This window comes from Schistocerca piceifrons, chromosome 4 (assembly GCF_021461385.2).
Source record: "Schistocerca piceifrons isolate TAMUIC-IGC-003096 chromosome 4, iqSchPice1.1, whole genome shotgun sequence".
Lineage (NCBI taxonomy): Eukaryota > Metazoa > Arthropoda > Insecta > Orthoptera > Acrididae > Schistocerca > Schistocerca piceifrons.
The window spans coordinates 293,790,989-293,811,880 of record NC_060141.1 but is presented as its reverse complement, the minus strand read 5'-3'; the positions used below and the strand labels follow the sequence as shown (position 1 = coordinate 293,811,880).

At 39.6% G+C, this 20,892-nt stretch overlaps 1 protein-coding gene across 3 annotated transcripts in view; it reads left to right on the top strand.

Moving 5' to 3' along the window:
- Nucleotides 1–16,299, top strand: part of LOC124795286 — a 263,102-nt gene extending 246,803 nt beyond the window's left edge. For all 3 annotated transcript variants that reach the window (XM_047259244.1, XM_047259243.1, XM_047259242.1), the window contains 2 exons: nt 6,412–6,534; nt 16,052–16,299. In XM_047259244.1, the coding sequence (XP_047115200.1) occupies nt 6,412–6,534; nt 16,052–16,166 (238 nt within the window). In that variant the 3' untranslated portion in view covers nt 16,167–16,299. The remainder of the gene's footprint in view (nt 1–6,411; nt 6,535–16,051) is intronic.
- Nucleotides 16,300–20,892: the final 4,593 nt, after the last annotated feature.

Here is a 20,892-nt window from a genome sequence, read left to right as displayed (position 1 = left end):
GCAGTTGAACAGAATGGACAGTGTTTTGAAAGGAGGATATAAGATGAACATCAACAAAAGCAAAGCAAGGGTAATGGAATGTAGTCAAATTAAATCAGGTAATGCTGAGGGAATTAGATTAGCGAATGAGACCCTTAAAGTAGTAGATGAGTTTTGCTGTTTGGGCAGCAAAATAACTAATGGCCGAATTAGAGAGGATATAAAATGTAGACTGGCAGTGCAAGAAAAGCATTTCTGAAAAAGAGAAATTTGTTAATATCAGAGATAGATTTGTTAGGAAGTCCTTTCCGAAAGCATTTGTCTGGAATGTAGTCATGTATTGCAGTGAAACATGGACGATAAACAGTTTAGACAAAAAGAGAATAAAAGCTTCCGAAATGTGATGCTACAGAAGGATGTTGAAGATTAGAAGGGTACATCGTGTAACTAATAAGAAAGTTATGAATACAAAGGAGTTCAGAAAATGTAGATACCTTTGGATAGTTAATGTATTTGGAACAAAATGACATATCATTCCAATTTTGTGCAGTAGCATAGTACATTGTTTTCTCAACAGATCTTGGTGTGCATTTTCATGGAGACAAAAGGGCAACTGTGCACTTTGTTTTGAGCAACGCAAGGCCATATTGGAGTGGTACTGGAAGTACGAAAACATGATAGAGGTACAACAGCAGTGGCATAATGTGTACAGAATTCAGCCACCAACATGTACAACAATTTATGGTATTCAGGATAAATTTAAAGCTGATGGTACTGTTCAGTGTGCGCATAAGGAAACGTCTGTCCAACCAAAACATCAGCAAGTCCAGCTTCCAGTGCTGCTACATTGCAACATCCTACTAGGTCACCTCAAAAACCTGAGAAGCAAGGTCCATATGAAAAAAGGGTAAGCCGACTAAGCGTATGACGAATTCTGAAGACTGCAAAGTGGGAAGTGTACATTCCAAGATCGCTGCATGCTGTGAATGAGGATGATTGGATCGAAGGATGGAGTACTGTACATGGTATGAAGACATGCTTCATGAGGGTGAACGGTTTTCAGGGATGGTTATCTGGTCTGACACGACATAGTTCAAACTAAACGATACTGTAAACTGCTACAACTGCATATACTGGGCTCCTGAGAATCCTCAATTTCACGTGGGCAAACATGTTAATCTACTGGGTGTTAATGTGTGGTGTGGTCTGTCATTGCACAATTTGACTGGCCCATTCTTGTTTGAAGATACCGTAACTGATGAAGTGTATCTTAATATATTGCAAACATCAATTTTACCTGCCGTTCAAGAGGTGTTTGCAAATGAAAGATTTTACCTACAACAAGGTAGCGCTCCACCTCGCTACTACAGAGATGTCAGAAAGCACCTGGATCAAAATGTACTTAGACAATGGATAGGTCAAAGAGGAGCTGTTTAGTACCCTGCACGATCTCCAGACTTTACAGCTCTTGACTTCTACCCATGGGGACCTTCAAAAATGAAGTTTTATCAACAGAATCCAGCTACACTGAATGAGCTACGAGAAACCATTGAAGTGTCCTGTGTGGCTATCACACCAGCAACACTGACAGCTGTAGTTCAGTCAATAGTGCAGTGGTATCGACATTGTCTGGCTTCGAATGGGCGTCACTTTGAACACACAAAATAACCCTCCCCCCCATGCAAGAATTGTAATGGTGTTTCACTTTGTACCATTCATATTGACTATCAAAGAGTATGTACATTTTTCTGGACCCCTCTGTAGAATTAAGGAGACAAGAAAATTGTCACACAACTTGACCAAAAGAATGGATTGGTTGACAGGACACATTCTGAGATATCAAGGGATCACCAGTTTAGTTTTGGAGGGAATAGGGGGAGGGGGGGGGGGGGGGCTAAAAATCATAGAGGGAGATAAAGAGATGAATACAGTAAGCAGATTGAGAACGATGTAGGTTGCAGTAGTTATTCAGATATGAAGAGGCTTGCACAGGATAGGATAGTATGGAGAACTGCATCAAACTGACCTTCAGAATGAAGACCACAACAACAATAACAGTGAGGATTTGAAGTTCTTCACTGACAGAACTGTGTGTCAGTTTAAATTTTTCCTATCATATTTGTTGTATGCCTGGCATGAAACTGTGGGGCACTCTAGTCTTTAAGAGTTCATTGCAGTTACTGGGTCTTATATTAAACAAGAGACTTACTTGGTTCCCAAATTTGAAAGTCTTTCAGTAAAGTTTGATTAAAGCACTTCATAACATACCCGTTCGCAAGAAAGAAAGCAGAGCATACAAATTTTCTGTTCTTCACATAGCAATAGCCATTCAGAATTTCAAGCAATCATCCTTCACCTAACGTAGAATTCTATTTTGAGTCCTCTTTTTTCTGATATATATGAATGATCTTCCACTTGCAATGTCACAGTATACAAATTTTGCCCTTTCTGATACGAGTATAACAAGTAAAAGTTCAATCAGTGTTCTCACTGAAAAATGTCGCTGACAAAAAAAAATTTAAGAACATTAACAGATGGATCCAGGCAAATAGAAAATTTGATAAAACTCTGTACATACAATTCATTAGTTCTCATAGAATTCCACAAGCAATAAAATTTGTCTACTCAAAAAGTGAAACAGGAAATAGAAAGTGTTAAGGTTTCGGGACTACAAATAGATCCAATCTTAATTTGGGAACCCACTGCTTAGAACTAATGGATTGTGGTAGTTCAGCTACATGTGTAGTGCACATAATTACTGCTTAATCTGATTAAAAAAATTTTTTAAGAAGGTAGTTTATTCTCCATATTTCCATTTACTAATGAGTTATGGAATCATATTTTGGGAAGCTCAACATGCAGGACCACTGTTTTCAGAATACATAACCGTGTTATATAAATTACGTGTTAAACTAGATTTAACGCATGCCACAGAGACCACTTTAAAACATGTGGTATTTTTATAACTGCATCACAATATGTACACGAAGACCACCAAGTTTTCAAACGACTATTTTACTAATGTTTTAAAATTTGTGATTTGTGAATGTTAAAACAATGGCTGCTCAGAACTGTCTGAGCAGTTTGCTTACATTGAGTGTTTGAAGGAGCAATGTTGAAAAAACGTGGAACTTTCACTTGAAGGATTTTCATTGGTATTTTATAGTCTGTTTGAAAACCTAAGTATAAACAACAATCTTTCATATTCCTTCATTTATCTATTTTGTAGTCAAGCATCTTCAGAAAAGACCATTTATAATTGAATTGTAGAATGTAATTATGATTCTGCTTCTGTAAGCAATGAATTTTGTGAATTGGACCAAAATCAATTGTTCTCCCCAAAAATATTGATGCTGGGCATGATATGATTTAGGATTAGCATCTGACGTACTAAGACATACAGTCATTCTTAGACATATGAAAGACTACAGTGCATTTGATTTTGCAGGAACAGTTGGCAGTGAAAAAGATCTGTACCCGATGGATTCTACACCATTTGACGAAAGCCCTAAAACAGTCTCAGCGTAAACTCGTGTAAGAAAATGTTCAAAAAATTGAACTGATAAAATGCAAACTTCGTATATAATGTATTATGATACAAAATGTGGATGTATTGATAAAAGGCAGAAACTAAATAGCAGTTAGCTGTTTCATTGTTCCAAGATGAACTGAAACCAACAAATGTGGTTTGTTATTGAAGCACTTCCATTGAAATGATTGCTTGTTTCTTCAGTTACACTGCAGGACATTATTATTGCTTTAGAAGTACAGTTAATGCTAAATAGTATACAAGAGGTTGTATGCCACAAGTCATTTGCTGAAATTAGGGAACACAACTAAAAATGTCACATCATCCATCTTCAAGACATTTAAAAATTTACTGTTTGACAGAATCAAACATCAAATAAAGTATCATTGTCCATGTTCACCTGATTTATCTTCTAAAGATTTCCTGTTCTTACCTTACATCAAACGAAAAATATGTAAAGAGCTATTTTCATCATCTCAAGAAGCTATTCAGTTCTTTCAAAGCTCCATTATTAGCATACCAACATCAGAATGGAAAACAATGTATCCAGGACTGATTCAAAAAGATGCAAAAAAGTAAAAATATTAAAGGTGAATATTTTGAATGATAATAAAATTATCTGTTCAGAATAAAAATTTTACTTTCATTGTTTTGGTAAAAACTTAACATGTGGTCCTTGTGTTCATTAGTGTTATTTTTGATCACTTACATTTCTCTAAGAATAGTGAAAAGCAAAATACACTGACCAGTCACAGTAATGTGACCACCTGTAAAAAGGCCGAATAACCACCTTTTCAGCATAGACCACAGCATGATGTGCAGGAAGAGATTCAGCCCAGTTCTGGATGGTACCAACAGGGATGTGGAGCCATGCCAACTCCTGTGCCGTGGCCAGCTATGGTGCGTGTCTAAATTGAGATGGTCCTTTAGATTATCCATTGGTTTTAAATCCACAGATTTTTTGTTGCCAAGGGAGTAGGGGGAACTCATCCTGGTGCTCTTCAAACCACGCACATACACTGTGTGCTGTGTGACACATTGCAGTGTCCAGCTGGTAGATGCCAAGGAGAAACAAAACTGCATATATGCGCAGACATTGTTCCCAACCATAGACACATACTTGCGTAGATACACTGCACATTCCAGAATGATGAAATCATCATGGTAATGCCCTCCCACCAGGACCCTTCTAGTGATTGTTGCAAGTTATTTGCTTTCAGACATTTCGCACTGCACACACCCACGGCCATTTGTCCAGTGGAGCATAAAACGTGATCCATCTGAAAAGGCCACCTGTTGCCAACCAGTGGACACCCAGTTGCGGTATTGGCATGCAAATTTCAGCCTTTATTGCTGATGAACAGCTGTGAGCATGGATGCATGAACCAGGCACCCATACGCAGCAGCATTTGCTGAACGGTCATCAAGGAGACACTGTTTGGTAATCTCTTGGTTCACCTGGGCATTCAGTTACTCAACTCTCCACAACCATCATTTACCCCTGTCATCTGTGGCCCATGGAACAGTTGCCTCAACACCAGTTGTAGATAGCACCATTTTGCCATGCTCAGTATACTTTAATCACAGGGGCACACAAAGAGTTTACAGACTTAGTCATTTCAGAAATGCTTCCACCCTTGACCCAAAAGCCAATGATCATGCTCTTTTGGACATCAGATAAATAGCTAAGTTTCAGCATTATGACAATGATTGCACTGTTTTCTGCATCCCCTGACAAGCCTTATACACCCTCCACTGCTATTGCTGGTACCTGCCATATGTGAGAGGTTATTTCACATTGACGTCAAACACAGGTGGTGTTCACATTAATGTGACTGGACCGTGTATAACACTGTGACCATAAATGACCTCTGAAATATTTCAGGTTGAAAACACTAGTATCAGGAGTCAGGTAAATGGGTATGAATGTATTCAACAAATTGCCAGACCATATGAAATGTAGGTAATGTGGTGAAAAGACAGTTAAACAACTTTCTGTTGAGCAACTCATTTTACTCCATTTACTCATAAAATTGGTGTTTTAGGTTGTTTTAGAATTAACATTAGCACTGTAACACAATAATATTTGCAAAATGTAAGATGTTTCATTGTATTGCACTTAAATAAAATTTACGTATTTGACCTCTTTCCACATCACAGTGACCTCTCCCTGTGGCATCTATTTTGTATGACTGATTTAAATTAAACAATGGAATACACACACACACACACACACACACACACACACACACACACACACACACACCTCTCTCTCTCTCTCACACACACACACACACACACACACACATGACCACAGCCTCTGGTAGGTGAAGCCACACTACGAGCAGCAGCAGCCAGCTGTGTGTGTGAGTTGCATTTGTGTGCGCGTACACGCCTTTGTGGGTGTGGGTGTGTGTGTGTGTGTGTGTGTGTGTGTGTGTGTGTGTGTGTGTGTGTGTCATCTATTTTTGACAAAAGCCTTATTGTCCAAAAGCTTATTTTGTGACAGTCCTTTTGTTGTGCCTATCTGTGACTCAGCATCTCCACTGTATGGTGACTAGCAGCTATCCTTTTCATAATATTGTGGATTTAAATGAATATTAGAATATCTTATGGCAAAACTCTAGGGACAGTCAAAACATGCCAGCTAGTTTTATAGGGACTTTGTTTAGTCATGCCTCAGTTGTGATTCAACATTAATGTATCTGCACAGTCGTTGCACCTAAAGATGTTAGATGCAGTCTCTAATGAGAATGTTAGATTTTCTTGTAGAACATTTCCTTTACAAACCCTGTTATGTTGTTCATTATTTATCATGCTCCATGTTCCATTTGTATGCTTTCTTTAGAGAACTTGGAGAATAAGGTAGTTAAATGTAAAAGTAAAATTTTTAATTGTTTCAGTGTTTCATTCAACGTAATGAGTTACAAGTTGGCCATATGTTTCAAACTAAATATTGATCTCCGCAACTGGGAACAAATATTGGAAGACAGTATAACAATAACCCAGAAGTATGGACATGTCAAGTAAGCATTTTGTTTTATTTGAGTTCTACTCTCATTGCAGTGAATTATCTTAATTTCATACTAGTGAAAAACAGCAAGAAATGTTAATTTTCATAAAAAGTTATTTTCCATGAAATACAGATTTTTAATGTTGTTGTTGTTGTTGTGGTCTTCAGTCCTGAGACTGATTTGATGCAGCTCTCCATGCTACTCTATCCTGTGCAAGCTTTTTCATCTCCCAGTACCTACTGCAACCTACATCCTTCTGAATCTGCTTAGTGTATTCATCTCTTGGTCTCCCTCTACGATTTTTACCCTCCACGCTGCCCTCCAGTACTAAATTGGTGATCCCTTGATGCCTCAGAACATGTCCTACCAACCGATCCCTTCTTCTGGTCAAGTTGTGCCACAAACTTCTCTTCTCCCCAATCCTATTCAATACTTCCTCATTAGTTATGTGATCTACCCATCTAATCTTCAGCATTCTTCTGTAGCACCACATTTCGAAAGCTTCTATTCTCTTCTTGTCCAAACTATTTATCGTCCATGTTTCACTTCCATACATGGCTACACTCCATACGAATACTTTCAGAAATGACTTCCTGACACTTAAATCAATACTGGATGTTAACAAATTTCTCTTCCTTAGAAACGCTTTCCTTGCCATTGCCAGCCTACATTTTATATCCTCTCTACTTCGACCATCATCAGTTATTTTGCTCCCCAAATAGCAAAACTCCTTTACTACTTTAAGTGCCTCATTTCCTAATCTAATTCCCTCAGCATCACCCGCCTTAATTAGACTACATTCCATTATCCTTGTTTTGCTTTTGTTGATGTTCATCTTATATCCTCCTTTCAAGACACTGTCCATTCCATTCAATTGCTCTTCCAAGTCCTTTGCCGTCTCTGACAGAATTACAATGTCATCGCCGAACCTCAAAGTTTTTATTTCTTCTCCATGAATTTTAATACCTACTCCTAATTTTTCTTTTGTTTCCTTTACTGCTTGCTCAATATACAGATTGAACAACATCGGGGAGAGGCTACAACCCTGTCTTACTCCCTTCCCAACCACTGCTTCCCTTTCATGTCCCTCGACTCTTATAACTGCCATCTGGTTTCTGTACAAATCGTAAATAGCCTTTCGCTCCCCGTATTTTACCCCTGCCACCTTTAGAATTTGAAAGAGAGTATTCCAGTCAACATTGTCAAAAGCTTTCTCTAAGTCTACAAATGCTAGAAACGTAGGTTTGCCTTTCCTTAATCTTTCTTCTAAGATAAGTCGTAAGGTCAGTACTGCCTCACGTCTTCCAGTGTTTCTACGGAATCCAAACTGATCTTCCCCGAGGTTGGCTTCTACTAGTTTTTCCATTCGTCTGTAAAGAATTCGTGTTAGTATTTTGCAGCTGTGACTAATTAAGCTGATAGTTCGGTAATTTTCACATCTGTCAACACCTGCTTTCTTTGGGATTGGAATTATTATATTCTTCTTGAAGTCTGAGGGTATTTCGCCTGTTTCATACATCTTGCTCACCAGATGGTAGAGTTTTGTCAGGACTGGCTCTCCCATGGCCGTCAGTAGTTCCAATGGAATATTGTCTACTCCGGGGGCCTTGTTTCGACTCAGGTCTTTCAGTGCTCTGTCAAACTCTTCACGCAGTATCATATCTCCCATTCCATCTTCATCTACATCCTCTTCCATTTCCATAATATTGTCCTCAAGTACATCGCCCTTGTATAGACCCTCTATATACTCCTTCCACCTTTCTGCTTTCCCTTCTTTGCTTAGAACTGGGTTTCCATCTGAGCTCTTGATATTCATACAAGTCGTTTTCTTATCTCCAAAGGTCTCTTTAATTTTCCTGTAGGCGGTATCTATCTTACCCCTAGCGAGATAGGCCTCTACATCCTTACATTTGTCCTCTAGCCATCCCTGCTTAGCCATTTTGCACTTCCTGTCGATCTCATTTTTGAGACGTTTGTATTCCTTTTTGCCTGTTTCACTTACTGCATTTTTATATATTCTCCTTTCATCAATTAAATTCAGTATTTCTTCTGTTACCCAAGGATTTCTACTAGCCCTCGTCTTTTTACCTACTTGATAGATTTTTAATATAAAATTTAAATTTTAAATTGTAAGACATTTCCATGGGCAGATGTGGACCCTGACCACAATCTGTTGGTCATGAACTGCAGATTAAAACTGAAGAAACTGCAAAAAGATGGGAATTTAAGGAGATGGGACCTGGATAAACTGACAGAACCAGAGGTTGTAGAGAGTTTCAGAGAAAGCATTAAGGAACGATTGACAAATGGGGGCAAGAAATACAGTAGAAGAAGAATGGGTAGCTTTAAGAGATGAAATAGTGAAGGCAGCAGAGGATCAATTAGGTAAAAAGACGAGGGCTAGTAGAAATCCTTGGGTAACAGAAGACATTTTGAATTTAATCGATGAAAGGAGAAAATATAAAAATGCAGTAAATGAAGTAGACAAGAAGGAATACAAACGTCTCAAAAATGAGATCGACAGGAAGTGCAAAATGGCTAAGCAGGGATGGCTAGAGGAAAAATGAGGCATATATCACTAGGTGTAAGATAGATACTGCCCACAGGAAAATTAGAGAGACCTTTGGAGAAAAGAGAACCACTTGTATGAATATCAAGAGCTCAGATGGAAACCCAGTTCTAAGCAAAGAAGGGAAAGCAGAAAGGTGGTAGGAGTATATAGAGGGTCTATACAAGGGCAATGTACTTGAGGATAATATTATGGAAATGGAAGAGGATGTAGATGAAGATGAAATGGGAGATATGATACTGCTTGAAGAATTTGACAGAGCACTGAAAGACCTGAGTCGAAACAAGGCCCTGGGAGTAGACAACATTCCGTTGGAACTACCGATGGCCTTGGGAGAGACATTCCTGACAAAACTCTACCATCTGGTGAGCAAGATGTATGAGACAGGTAAAATACCCTCAGACTTCAAGAAGAATATAATAATTCCAATTCCAAACAAAGCAGGTGTTGACAGATGTGAAAATTACCAAACTATCAGTTTAATAAGTCACAGCTGCAAAATACTAACACGAATTCTTTACAGACGAATAGAAAAACTAGTAGAAGCTGATCTCGGGGAAGATCAGTTTGGATTCCGTAGAAATGTTGGAACACGTGAGGTAATACTGACCCTACAATTCATCTTAGAAGATAGATTAAGGAAAGGCAAAGCTACATTTCTAGCATTTGTAGACTTGGAGAACTCTTTTGACAATGTTGACTGCAATCCTCTCTTTCAAATTTTGAAGGTGGCAGGGGTAAAATACAGGGAGCAAAAGGCTATTTACAATTTGTACAGAAACCAGATGGCAGTTATAAAGAGTCGATGGGCATGAAAGGGAAGCAGTGGTCGGGAAGGTAGTGAGACAGGGTTGTAGCCTATCCCCGATGTTATTCAATCTGTATATTGAGCAAGAAGTGAAGGAAACAAAAGAAAAATTCGGAGTAGGTATTAAAATCCATGGAGAAGAAATAAAAACTTTGAGGCTCGCCTATGACATTGTAATTCTGTCGGAGGCTGCAAAGGACTTAGAAGAGCAGTTGAACGGAAGGGATGGTGTCTTGAAAGGAGGATATAAGATGAACATCAACAAAAGCAAAATGAGGATAATGGAATGTAGTCGAATTAAGTCGGGTGATGCTGAAGGAATTAGATTAGGAAATGAGACACTTAAAGTAGTAGATGAGTTTTGCTATTTGGGGAGCAAAATAACTGATGATGGTCGAAGGAGAGAGGATATAAAATGTAGACTGGCAATGGCAAGGAAAGCGTTTCTGAAGAAGAGAAATTTGTTAACATCGAGTATAGGTTTAAGTGCCAAGAAGTCGTTTCTGAAAGTATTTGTATGGAGTGTAGCCATGTATGGAAGTGAAACATGGACGATAAATAGTTTGGACAGGAAGAGAATAGAAGCTTTTGAAATGTGGTGCTACAGAAGAATGCTGAATATTAGGTATTTAGATCACATAACTAATGAGAAGGTATTGAATAGAATTGGGGAGAAAAGAAATTTGTGGCACAACTTGACAAGAAGAAGAGATCAGTTAGTAGAATATGTTCTGAGGCATCAAGGGATCACCAATTTAGTATTGGAGTGCAGCGCGGAAGGTAAAAATTGTAGAGAGAGACCAAGAGGTGAATACACTAAGCAGATTCAGAAGGATGTAGGTTGCAGTAGGTACTGGGAGATGAAGAAGCTTGCACGGGATAGAGTAGCATAGAGAGCTGCATCAAACTAGTCTCTGGACTGAAGACCACAACAACAATATAAAACATGTAACACAGTGGTTATACCAAAAATAGAAATTTTGGGTTGGAAATAGCAACTTCTTACATATAATGCAAGTGACATTTCAGTACTTCGTATTTAAAAATTTGGACTGGCATTGTTATTAATGTTTTAATAGTGGTCCTGTAAGTACACATAGTTTTGTAATTTCCCCTCTTGCCTTTCATTATAATTCCCTACACTCTCCCCCTCCCCCCTCCGTGCATTACCTTTGATACACTGAAACATTATATAATCAAAAGGAAAATTCAAATGAGAAAACTGTTATATGAGGCAGAATTGCTGGTCAGTATTTACCTTCAAGAGGTGAAATATTTATACCTAGTATTGCCAATACACACGTACATAGAAGTATAGGCCACGATCATAGATTTTTAGTTCCGGCTTCCAGCTTCAGGGAGGAGAGTAGGGTTGATTAGGGGAGATTAAAAAGAAGAGCAGGTCATTCAGACTGACGCACCTGTTATGAGCACAAAAGAAGACAAAGATGAAAGGGGGGGGGGCAGTATCTCTGATAGTAGTAAGTCAAGGTTGGTACATTGGTAGAACTCCAGAGGAAATGAGGTCAGGTTGAGTAATAAAGATAGTTTAGAGGAAGAGAAATGAATAGTGCATTTATTAAGAACTAGGAGAGACTGGGGGGGGGGGGGGGGGGGCGATAGAAAAGAGGGCTGAAAGGAGAACAAAGATGGAAAATTAAATGCAATGCAATAAAGATATAATAAATAAAAATATATGTATAAAAATGTAAATGAAAAACATTATTATAATGAGAAAAAAGGGTGGGCGGGGTTAGATGTGCTGATGGAGGTTAAATGCAAGAGATTGTTGGGAAATGTTGGAGTGCATATTCCCAGCTCCAGATTCAGAGAACTAGTATTGTGTGAGAGGATCCAAATAGTCGCATGGTGTCTTATGGTCTACTGATTCGAGCTGTAGAGGATATTCAGTAATTGGGTGCAGCATGTGCCTGAGATGGACATTTCTTCTATGCCCACTGATGTGCTCAGACAGTGTAGTTGTGGTTATTCCTATGTAAAAAGCTATGCAGTGGTAGCAAGATAGGTGATAAACAACATCCACAATTTCCCAAGTTGCTCTGCCCTTGATATTGTTAGATTTATGATTGGAGAAGTCTGGTGGGTGCATGGGTCAGTTTTTATAATGGGGGTGTTTCAGGGGTAGGAACCATGGTGTAGGGATCATAGTTTGGGTATGCTGCTTGCTTTGACTGGAATGTTACAATGGTTGGAGAAGGGGAGAGGAGGAGGGAAGGCAGAAAGTTTCAGTGGGTAATGTAGGGAGACTATCTGGGAGAGAACATATAATTTCAGGACTTGACTTGAGAAAGTGATAACCTTAGTGGATTAATGTATTAAGGCATTCAAGGCTGGGGTGACAAGGAGAGTGCGTCTGATTTTTTTGGAAATGGTAACTTTATTATTGAGAGGGTGAGTGGAGAATCCTGCCTGGGAGAAATGTATAAGATCAGTAGTGGTGGAAAGCGAGGGGGAGTTTGTTGATGTGGCAGACATAATCTACTTTACTACTGAATCCCTCAACACCTACATTAACAACCAATCCCTGGCTGCAAAATTCTCAAAAATGTTTCCCAGGCAGTCTCTCCTCTGCTTACCCGTCTGACTGATACAGATTTCATTTCCAAAAAACTCAGAAGGTACCCGCCGTACCCCTTGTCGCCCAGTGCCACCCAGGCCTTGAATGTCATAACAAATTTCTCAACATATGACTTTCTGAAGTCAAGACCTCAAATGAAACCTTCTCTTCCTCGTAGCCTTCCGACCCCACCCTCTGTCACCCTCCAGATCTCTGCAGCATCCTAGCAAATAACATGATATGTCATTGTCAAAACATTATCATCTTTGTTATAATTAAGACTCAGGATTAAGTTTCCAGTTGTCATTTGCTTCTAATTTTTTTTTAACATGTGTGAAAATGGGCAACATTTGCCGAAAATTGTAATATCGGAGTAATGTGCTCTGATGGATCAAGTAAAAAAAGTATTTTCTTAGTGTCATTTCTATATCTGTTGATAACTTTCTGACAAATTTGTATAACACTGTTGCAATAAGTATGTCTGTGTTTATTAGGCAAGAGTAAACACTGTCCTCCTGATTACTGAGATTTTAAAGTGTCACTTAAAGTTCTGAATTGACTTTCACATGATTCATTTGTTTGTTACCCATTACTGTTAATATGGAGAAGACTGTTTAGTTAATGATAGATCAGTATAAAAGTTTTTCAAAAAGATTCATTTAATTGCACAAGCCAATAACTTCTTTTTTAATTAAGACAGAAACTTAGGATGAATTTTAACTTACACATAGGACTACGAAGTTCACTTTTTCAAAATAACAGATTCATTTTTAAAAGGTATATCTTTTACATGCCTGCACTTACACCCTTTTACAATTTTGTATAGATCAAAGTTTTTGTTTGCCTTTCACAAAAGTTCAATAAGCCCTCCAATGTACGCACAACAGACTTCCAGAGATGGTCTCACTCGGTTCATACATTTGCAAGCATGTGTGGAGTTGCTGCATTCACTGCTCTTCATATGTGGCTTCACAGTTCTCCTCAAATTTTAGGAGCCTTTTCATATTTCGAAAAATGGTTATGTTATCGGGGAGCCTTGTAGGCAAATGGTGCTTCACAAAATCCGTACACCCTTTATGCTCAAACAGTCTTCGTTATATCATATTTACAAAGAAAACCACACTATGTCATCGTAACTCAGTTTCACGTGTGGAAAGGCAGAATGCAAAACCATTTTGTTGGTGTGTTATTACCATCTCAACTCTGAGCACATTAGGTAGTGAAAAGCTAGCTTACTGCATCTGGAAGACCCTACTGGTAACATCATGAAAGTTGAAGTCCACCCCAAGTTTCTGTCTTCTTTCACTAAGAAGGTATAGTCTTTTGAAATCAGGTCTGTCTGGAACACCCTAGTCTTAAGTGTGTGTTGTAGAACTCAATATACTGTTTAGCAATTTGAAATTTGTCCTGCTCCGATTATCCATGGATGAAAAATGGTCTCTTACCCCCTTCCCTCCTTTTTTCCAATTTAACATGCATTTATTATTGAACTATAGTTACTGGCAGTGGTAATTTTAGTGCCAGTTGGATACAGCATTTAGCAGTAATTCTTCAACATTGATTGAGTTTTTTTCACACACTTTTCAACAATGGCAGTATAATGCATCTTTCTATGTCCACAGTGGTTATGTCACATGCCCTACGAAGTGCACAGTTTTCCCTCTGTCAAATAACATCTGAGAACAGTCAATTATTGTGGCATTTTATTTTCATACTTTAGCCTTCATCTCCTGCCTAGTTAATAAACACTCGACTTTTCACCTTTATGCTTCAGATAAGTTAACAGAAGAATCCTGCAAAAGATCATCATTGTTAAACTTTTGTTTGCCATGATGAAACTACTTGTTGACAGGTGAACTGTCTGTCACTGCATTGTTGAGTAGTCCTGTTGAGCAGGTTTTTCAAATTTCCAAGATGTCTTCATAGGTGATTATCATTCATGCCTGAAAAAGAGCTAATCTTTACCTTGATAAATATACAGGGTGAGTCAAAAGGGCTTTACAACTTTGGAATGATATACAACTTTATTGAAATAACTTACATAATTAGGTGTGACATTTTGTAGCAAACAAACTAAAATCTGGTTCACATAATGCATCACTACCCCATAGTGCGCAGTTAAAATGGCTTCATTCACTGATGTAAAGCATGCTCTCTGCGTGTTTTGGTTTCATGAAATGAACTCTGCAACAACTATTCAGTGTAAATTTCACACTAGATACACTAAAGATCCTTTACGTAGGCCTACAATTTACTCTTTGTGCAAGGACTTCACTAAGGCTGGTTGTTCACTGCGAAATGATAAGTCAGCAGGTCGCCTGTGTGTTAATGATTATGTCACACAGGTGAGGGAGAGCTCTGCCCGCAGCCCATGAAAATCAGTGAGACATGCATCTCGCAAGACAGGCATTCCACAAAAGACTGTTTGGTGAGTACTGCATAGATGTTTGCACATGAAACCATACAAATACACAATGGTACAGCAAATTACTATAAAGATGAGTTTGCTCATGGGAATTCTTTGCAGAAATTGTGCATCAGATAGAGGACAATTAGACATTATTGTCACGTTGAATACCCACAACTGCAGAACATGGGACACTGGAAATCCAGTGCAACCCTGGAACATGTTTGTTACAGCCCCAAAGATAACATGTTTGGTGTCCTTAGCAAATTGAAAAGTGTACGGCCATTTCTTTTTCATGGAGGAAACTGTCATTGTTATTGTGTGTCTGAATATGCTTCAAAACATTTTACTTCCACAGATTGATAAAGGTGACCGAGATGTGACAATTTACTACCAGCACGACAATGCACCACATCATTTCCTCACAGAAGTTAGAGGTTTCCTGGATAATCACTTCTCAGATTGGTGGATTGACCATTAAGGGCCTTTGACACTACTGGATTTCTTTCTCTGGGGTTTCATTAAAGACTGAGTGCATGTTCCTTTCCTACCAAACAATTTAGTCAACCAGAAAAATCAAATCCACACTGCCATTGCATAAGTTATGCCTAGTTTGCTGCAACAAGTGGGAAGAAATTGATTACTGGTAGGATGTTTGCTGCATCACAAATGGTAGTCACATCGAACCAAAATGACACTTGACACGTTTGTATGAAACTTGAGATTGTCTGCTACAAAGTAAGTTATCTCAGTAAATTTCTATATCATTACAAAGTTGTAAAGTCCTGTTTGATTCACCCTGTACATAGTGGAAAAAAATAACTAAAGTTTATTGATAACTCAGTGGAACTACAGGTAATGGCCCAAATGTCACCATCCACCATAAAATTTCACTCTCACCAAAACACATTTATATCCACACCATTTGTACCACACCCACACACATGAATCATCTGGTGGAATATTTCTGTGGGTCAGTGTCCAGTGGCAGCATTGTTAAGTTTATTTCATGTGATATCCAGTGGCACAAGTTGTGAATGCATCACAGCATGAATCATAAGATACTTTACTAGGTAGTGGATATTTCCATAAATATGCTAGTTTTTGTCCAGTACATGTCATAATTTTGTGATGGCAACTAACTGTTTTTCTTTGTGTTTGTTCCAGTGAAACACAAGTAAAAAACCTGGCAAATGGAGTGGAAAGAAACTCCTATTTCTTACAAAATTATTACAAAGCTGTGAAACAGTACGTGAAAATTTTGGAAAGATTTGGTTGCTGATACAAACATATGTAGGTACTTACTCACATAAGGATGTGTGCTGAAAGTAATGTCTGGTTAAAAAAAAATGTATTCTTTGTAAATATTATGTAACGTGACCATTAACAGATTTAATAAAAAATGTTGAAACTAAGCTATCTTCTACATTGTTGGTAAAACAGTAGATAAAATACATAAACTGTGACTTGCAAAATTCCTGTTATGATTCCTCAGAAAAATAGAAATATTCACAGTATTATGAAAAGGACAGAGTGCTACTCACTATGTAGTGAAGATGTTGAGTCGCAGACAGCCAAACAAAACGATTGCTACAAAGGGTAAGCTTTCGGCCACAAGACCTTTTTCTGCATTGGACAAAACACACACACATTCAAACAAATGTAACTTGCATGCACATGACTACTGTCCCTGGCTGCCAAGGCCAGATTGCAAGCAACAGCCTTGATGAGGGAAGCAATCTGGGTGGTGGGGGTAAGGAGGAGGATGCAGTGAGGAGGGAAGGGATAGCAGGGTGGAGGACAATAAACTTCTTCTTGTGAGAGCATATAGGGACAAAGTGGGGAGAGGGTAGGGCAGCGAGGTGCAGTGTAGTGGGGAGGTTAGATGAGGGTGGGAAGTGGAAAGGAGAGAAGTAAAAAAAACTGTGGGTGTGTTGATGGAACAGAATGTTGTGTAGTCTGAAGTGGGAACAGGGTAGGGGATTTGTGGGTGAAGGATAGTGACGAACGAAGATTGAGGACAGGAGGTTTACAGGAATGTAGGATGTATTGCAAGGAGAGTTCCCACCTGTGTATTTCAGAAAAGCTGGTGTTGGTAGGGAGGATCCAGATGGCACAAGCTGTGAAGCAAGTGCTGCTTTTGGGGGCATACACGTAGCTGCCCCGCCCTCTCCTCACCTCATCCCTGTGTGCTGCCACAAGCAGCACTTTACTGTCCCCCATCCATACCTGGCTATCCCTCCCCACCCCAGTCACCTCCTTACCTCCACCACCTATATTGCTTCTCTCATCATCTGCTGTTGCTTGCAGTTGCTCAACAGCCAGAGACAGTTGTCTTTTGTGTGTGTGTGTGTGTGTGTGTGTTTTTCTCTTCCTTGCTGTTTTACATGTTGCCTTCCAAACCACACCACACTTATGAGTCACACTGTATAAACTGTTTCGTCCATACACAACACACAGCTACATGACCACGTTGATTGTTGGTGCATTATCTCATGCCCCACATCACTCTCTCTGATATCATTAATCCTAGACCTTCAAATTGATCACTCTTCCTACGACACTTTCACTTACTTTTGTATATTATTTTCTGTACCTTTCTGTGTCACACGAACTTGTACTTCATCCTACCAACCCCTCTACATCTACATCTACATCTATGTAAATATTCCACAAACCACAACATAGTTCATGGCCATTCTCTCCTCTGTTTCACTCGCAAATCTCGGTCTTTAATGCACAGTGTATGTTGGTGGCAGTAGAATCATTCAGAAGTCAACTTCAGTTGCCAGTTCTCCAAATTTTCTCAGTAGTGTTCCTCGAAAAGAATGTGGCCTTCCCTTCAAGGATTCCCATTTCGAATCTTGAAGCATCTCTGTAATAATTATGTGTTGTTCAGACCTACTGGTAACAAATCTAGCAGCCTGCCTCTGAATCGCTTTGATGTGTTCTGTCAGTCCGACCTGATACGGATCCCAAACACTCGAGCAGCTCTCAAGATGAGTCGCACTAGCATATCCTATATGCGGCCTCCTTTACAGATGAACCACTCTTTCCTAAAATGTTCCCAATAAACCAAAGTTGGCCATTCACCTTTCCTACCACAATCCTCTCATGCTCATTCCATTTCATATCGCTTTGCTACGTTACGCCCACATATTTAAACAATGTTACTGTGTCAAGCAGGATACTACTAATGCTATATCCGTACATTATGGATTTGTTTTTCATGCTCATCGACATTAACTTACATTTCTCTACATTTAGAGCTGGCTGCCATTCATCACACCAACTAGAAATTTTGTCTCTCATCTTGTTACACTCACTCAACTTCGACACCTTTTTGTCCACCACGACATCATCAGTGAACAACCACAGATTGCTGCCTGTCCTGTCCACCAGATCATCATGTATGTAGAGAAAGAACACCAGTCCTATCACACTACTCTGGGGCACTCCTGACAATACTCTTGTTTTCTGATGAACACTCGCCTTCAAGGAAAACACACTTGGTTCTATAACTTAACAAGTCTTTGAGCCACACCGGCATCTGTGAACCTATTCCACATGTTCGTACCTTCTTTAGCAGCCTGCAATGAGGCACCATGTCAAACATTTTCCGGAAATCTAGAAATATGGAATCTGCCTGTTGCCCTTCATTCATAATTCACAGTATATCATTTGACAAAAGTGCACGCTGAGTTTCGCATAAGCTATGCTTTCTAAAACCATTATGATTTATGGACCTAAGATTCTCGACCTCAAGCAAAATTTACTATATTCGAACTGAGAATATGTTCAAGGATTCTGCAGAAAACTGATGTTAGTGAAATTGGTGTGTAATTTTCTTGCACACAGGAGTTGCCTGCACTTTTTTCCAGTCACATGGGACTTTGTGCTGGGCTAGAGATTCACAATAAATGAAAACTACACAAGGGGTCAGTGCCATAGTGTACTTTTTGAAAAATCTAATTGGGATTTCATTCGGACCTGGTGACTTATTTTTTACAGCTCCTCCAGTTGTTTCTCTGCGCCACAAATGCTTATTACAATGTTGCACATACACGAGTCTGTTCAATCATCAAACGACAGTATATTTGCACAATTCTCCTGCATGAACGATTTTCTGCTCTAAAATGTGTTCTCCCCTTCTACATTCAGCATTTTCTTAAACACAGTGCGTAAACACCCTCATACCATACCACCACCTTCTCTGTACTTCACTGATGGCACTACGCATGATGTAGATAATGTTTTCCTGAACACAAACCAGAACTGCCACAGGGTACAGTACAATTTATCACTTCGAATCACTCATTTCCATTCATGTTCTGTCCAGTGGCATCGCTCATTACGCTGTCTCACGCATCGCTTAGAACTGTCTGCAGAAACGTGTCACTTGTGAAGAATTACTCAGCCATTATCCATCATTCTGTTTTCTCCCTATGCACAGTTGTCGTGCTAGCTGGATTGATTGCAGCACTTTGAAACTCATTAATGATTCCTTCTGCCAGTTTCATGCGATTTTTTTTATATTTTATGATCCCTGTCCATCAGTGCATGAGGCCTGCTTGGTCTTTGTTTAGCTGTGGTTGTTCCTTCGCATTTCCACTTCACAGTCATATCACCAAACATCGACTTGGGCAGCTGTTCAAGACTTGAAATGTCCCTTACAGATCTGTTACTCAGGTGATACTCACCGACTAGTCCACGTTCAAAGTCACTGGACTCTCTTGACTGACTCATTCTGCTGTTACTGCTTCTCTGCTGACAACACAAATTCTTCCCACCTCCTTTCACTGGGGCAGATTCGCCTCTTGTGGCATCTAGTGGTTAATTCTGCATTCCTTAGGGATGTCCGGATACTAATGATCAGATAGTGTCAGCTCGGTCGTTGGTCAATCGGGTGGCAGGGTTTGGTTCATTGGTAGGACAATGGGCTAATGTGATGAATATCCAAAGAACATCCAATACTATTCCTCAGTAGTGTGCAACTGGTATCGTATGAGACTAATAGTGATATTGAACTTATACAGGGAGATTACCTGCTCATCACTATCGATGCCACCTCCCTTTACACTGACGTCCCCAATGCCGCTATTCAACACTACCTTCCCAACAGCCGACAGATTCCAAATGTATAGCCTCCTGCCTGGTCACCATGACCAAGTATACCCTCACCCACAATTACTGCTACTTTGAAGACATCACCTACAGTCAAATGGGCACCTGCATGGCGCCATTCTATGCCAGCCTTTTCACAGGCCATCTAAAGGAATCCTTCCTAACAACCCAGAATACCAAACCCCTCACCTGGTTCAGATACACTGATTACATCTTCCTGATATGAATCAAGGGTGAGGACACCCTATTCCCATTGCTCCAGGACATCAACACCTTCTCCTCCATTTGCTTTACCTGGTCCACCTTGATGTTGATCTCGATTATGGCTACATCAGTACCTGTGTCTGTATCAAACCTACCAACCTCCTGCAATACCACCACTTCGACAGTTGCCTCTCATTCCATACCAAGAAGTCCCTTCCATACACCCTAGCCAGCGTCACTAAGCTTGTTCAAAAACTGATCTCCTGTGACTTATCTCTCCAGTCACCCACCACCTCCTAAAGTCCCACCCTCCAGTCATACAAGAGCATTCCCCTCATGACTCAGTAGCATCCAGGACTGGAGCAACTGAATCACATTTTCCACCAGGGTTTGGACTACCTCTCATCTTGCCCTGAAAAGAGAAATGTTCTACCCACTACCCTTCCCTTTCCTCCCACAGTAATATTTCGCAACCCACCAAACCTACACAATATCCCTGCCCATCCCTATTCAACCCCTGCTCCCAACCCAGTGCTTCACGGCTCATATCCCTGTAATAGACCTTGATACAATACCTGTCCCATACATCCTTCCACCACCATCTATTCTAGTCCGGTCACAAGCATCACCTATCCCATCAAAGACAGGGCTTCCTGTGACATTAGTCATGTGATCTATGA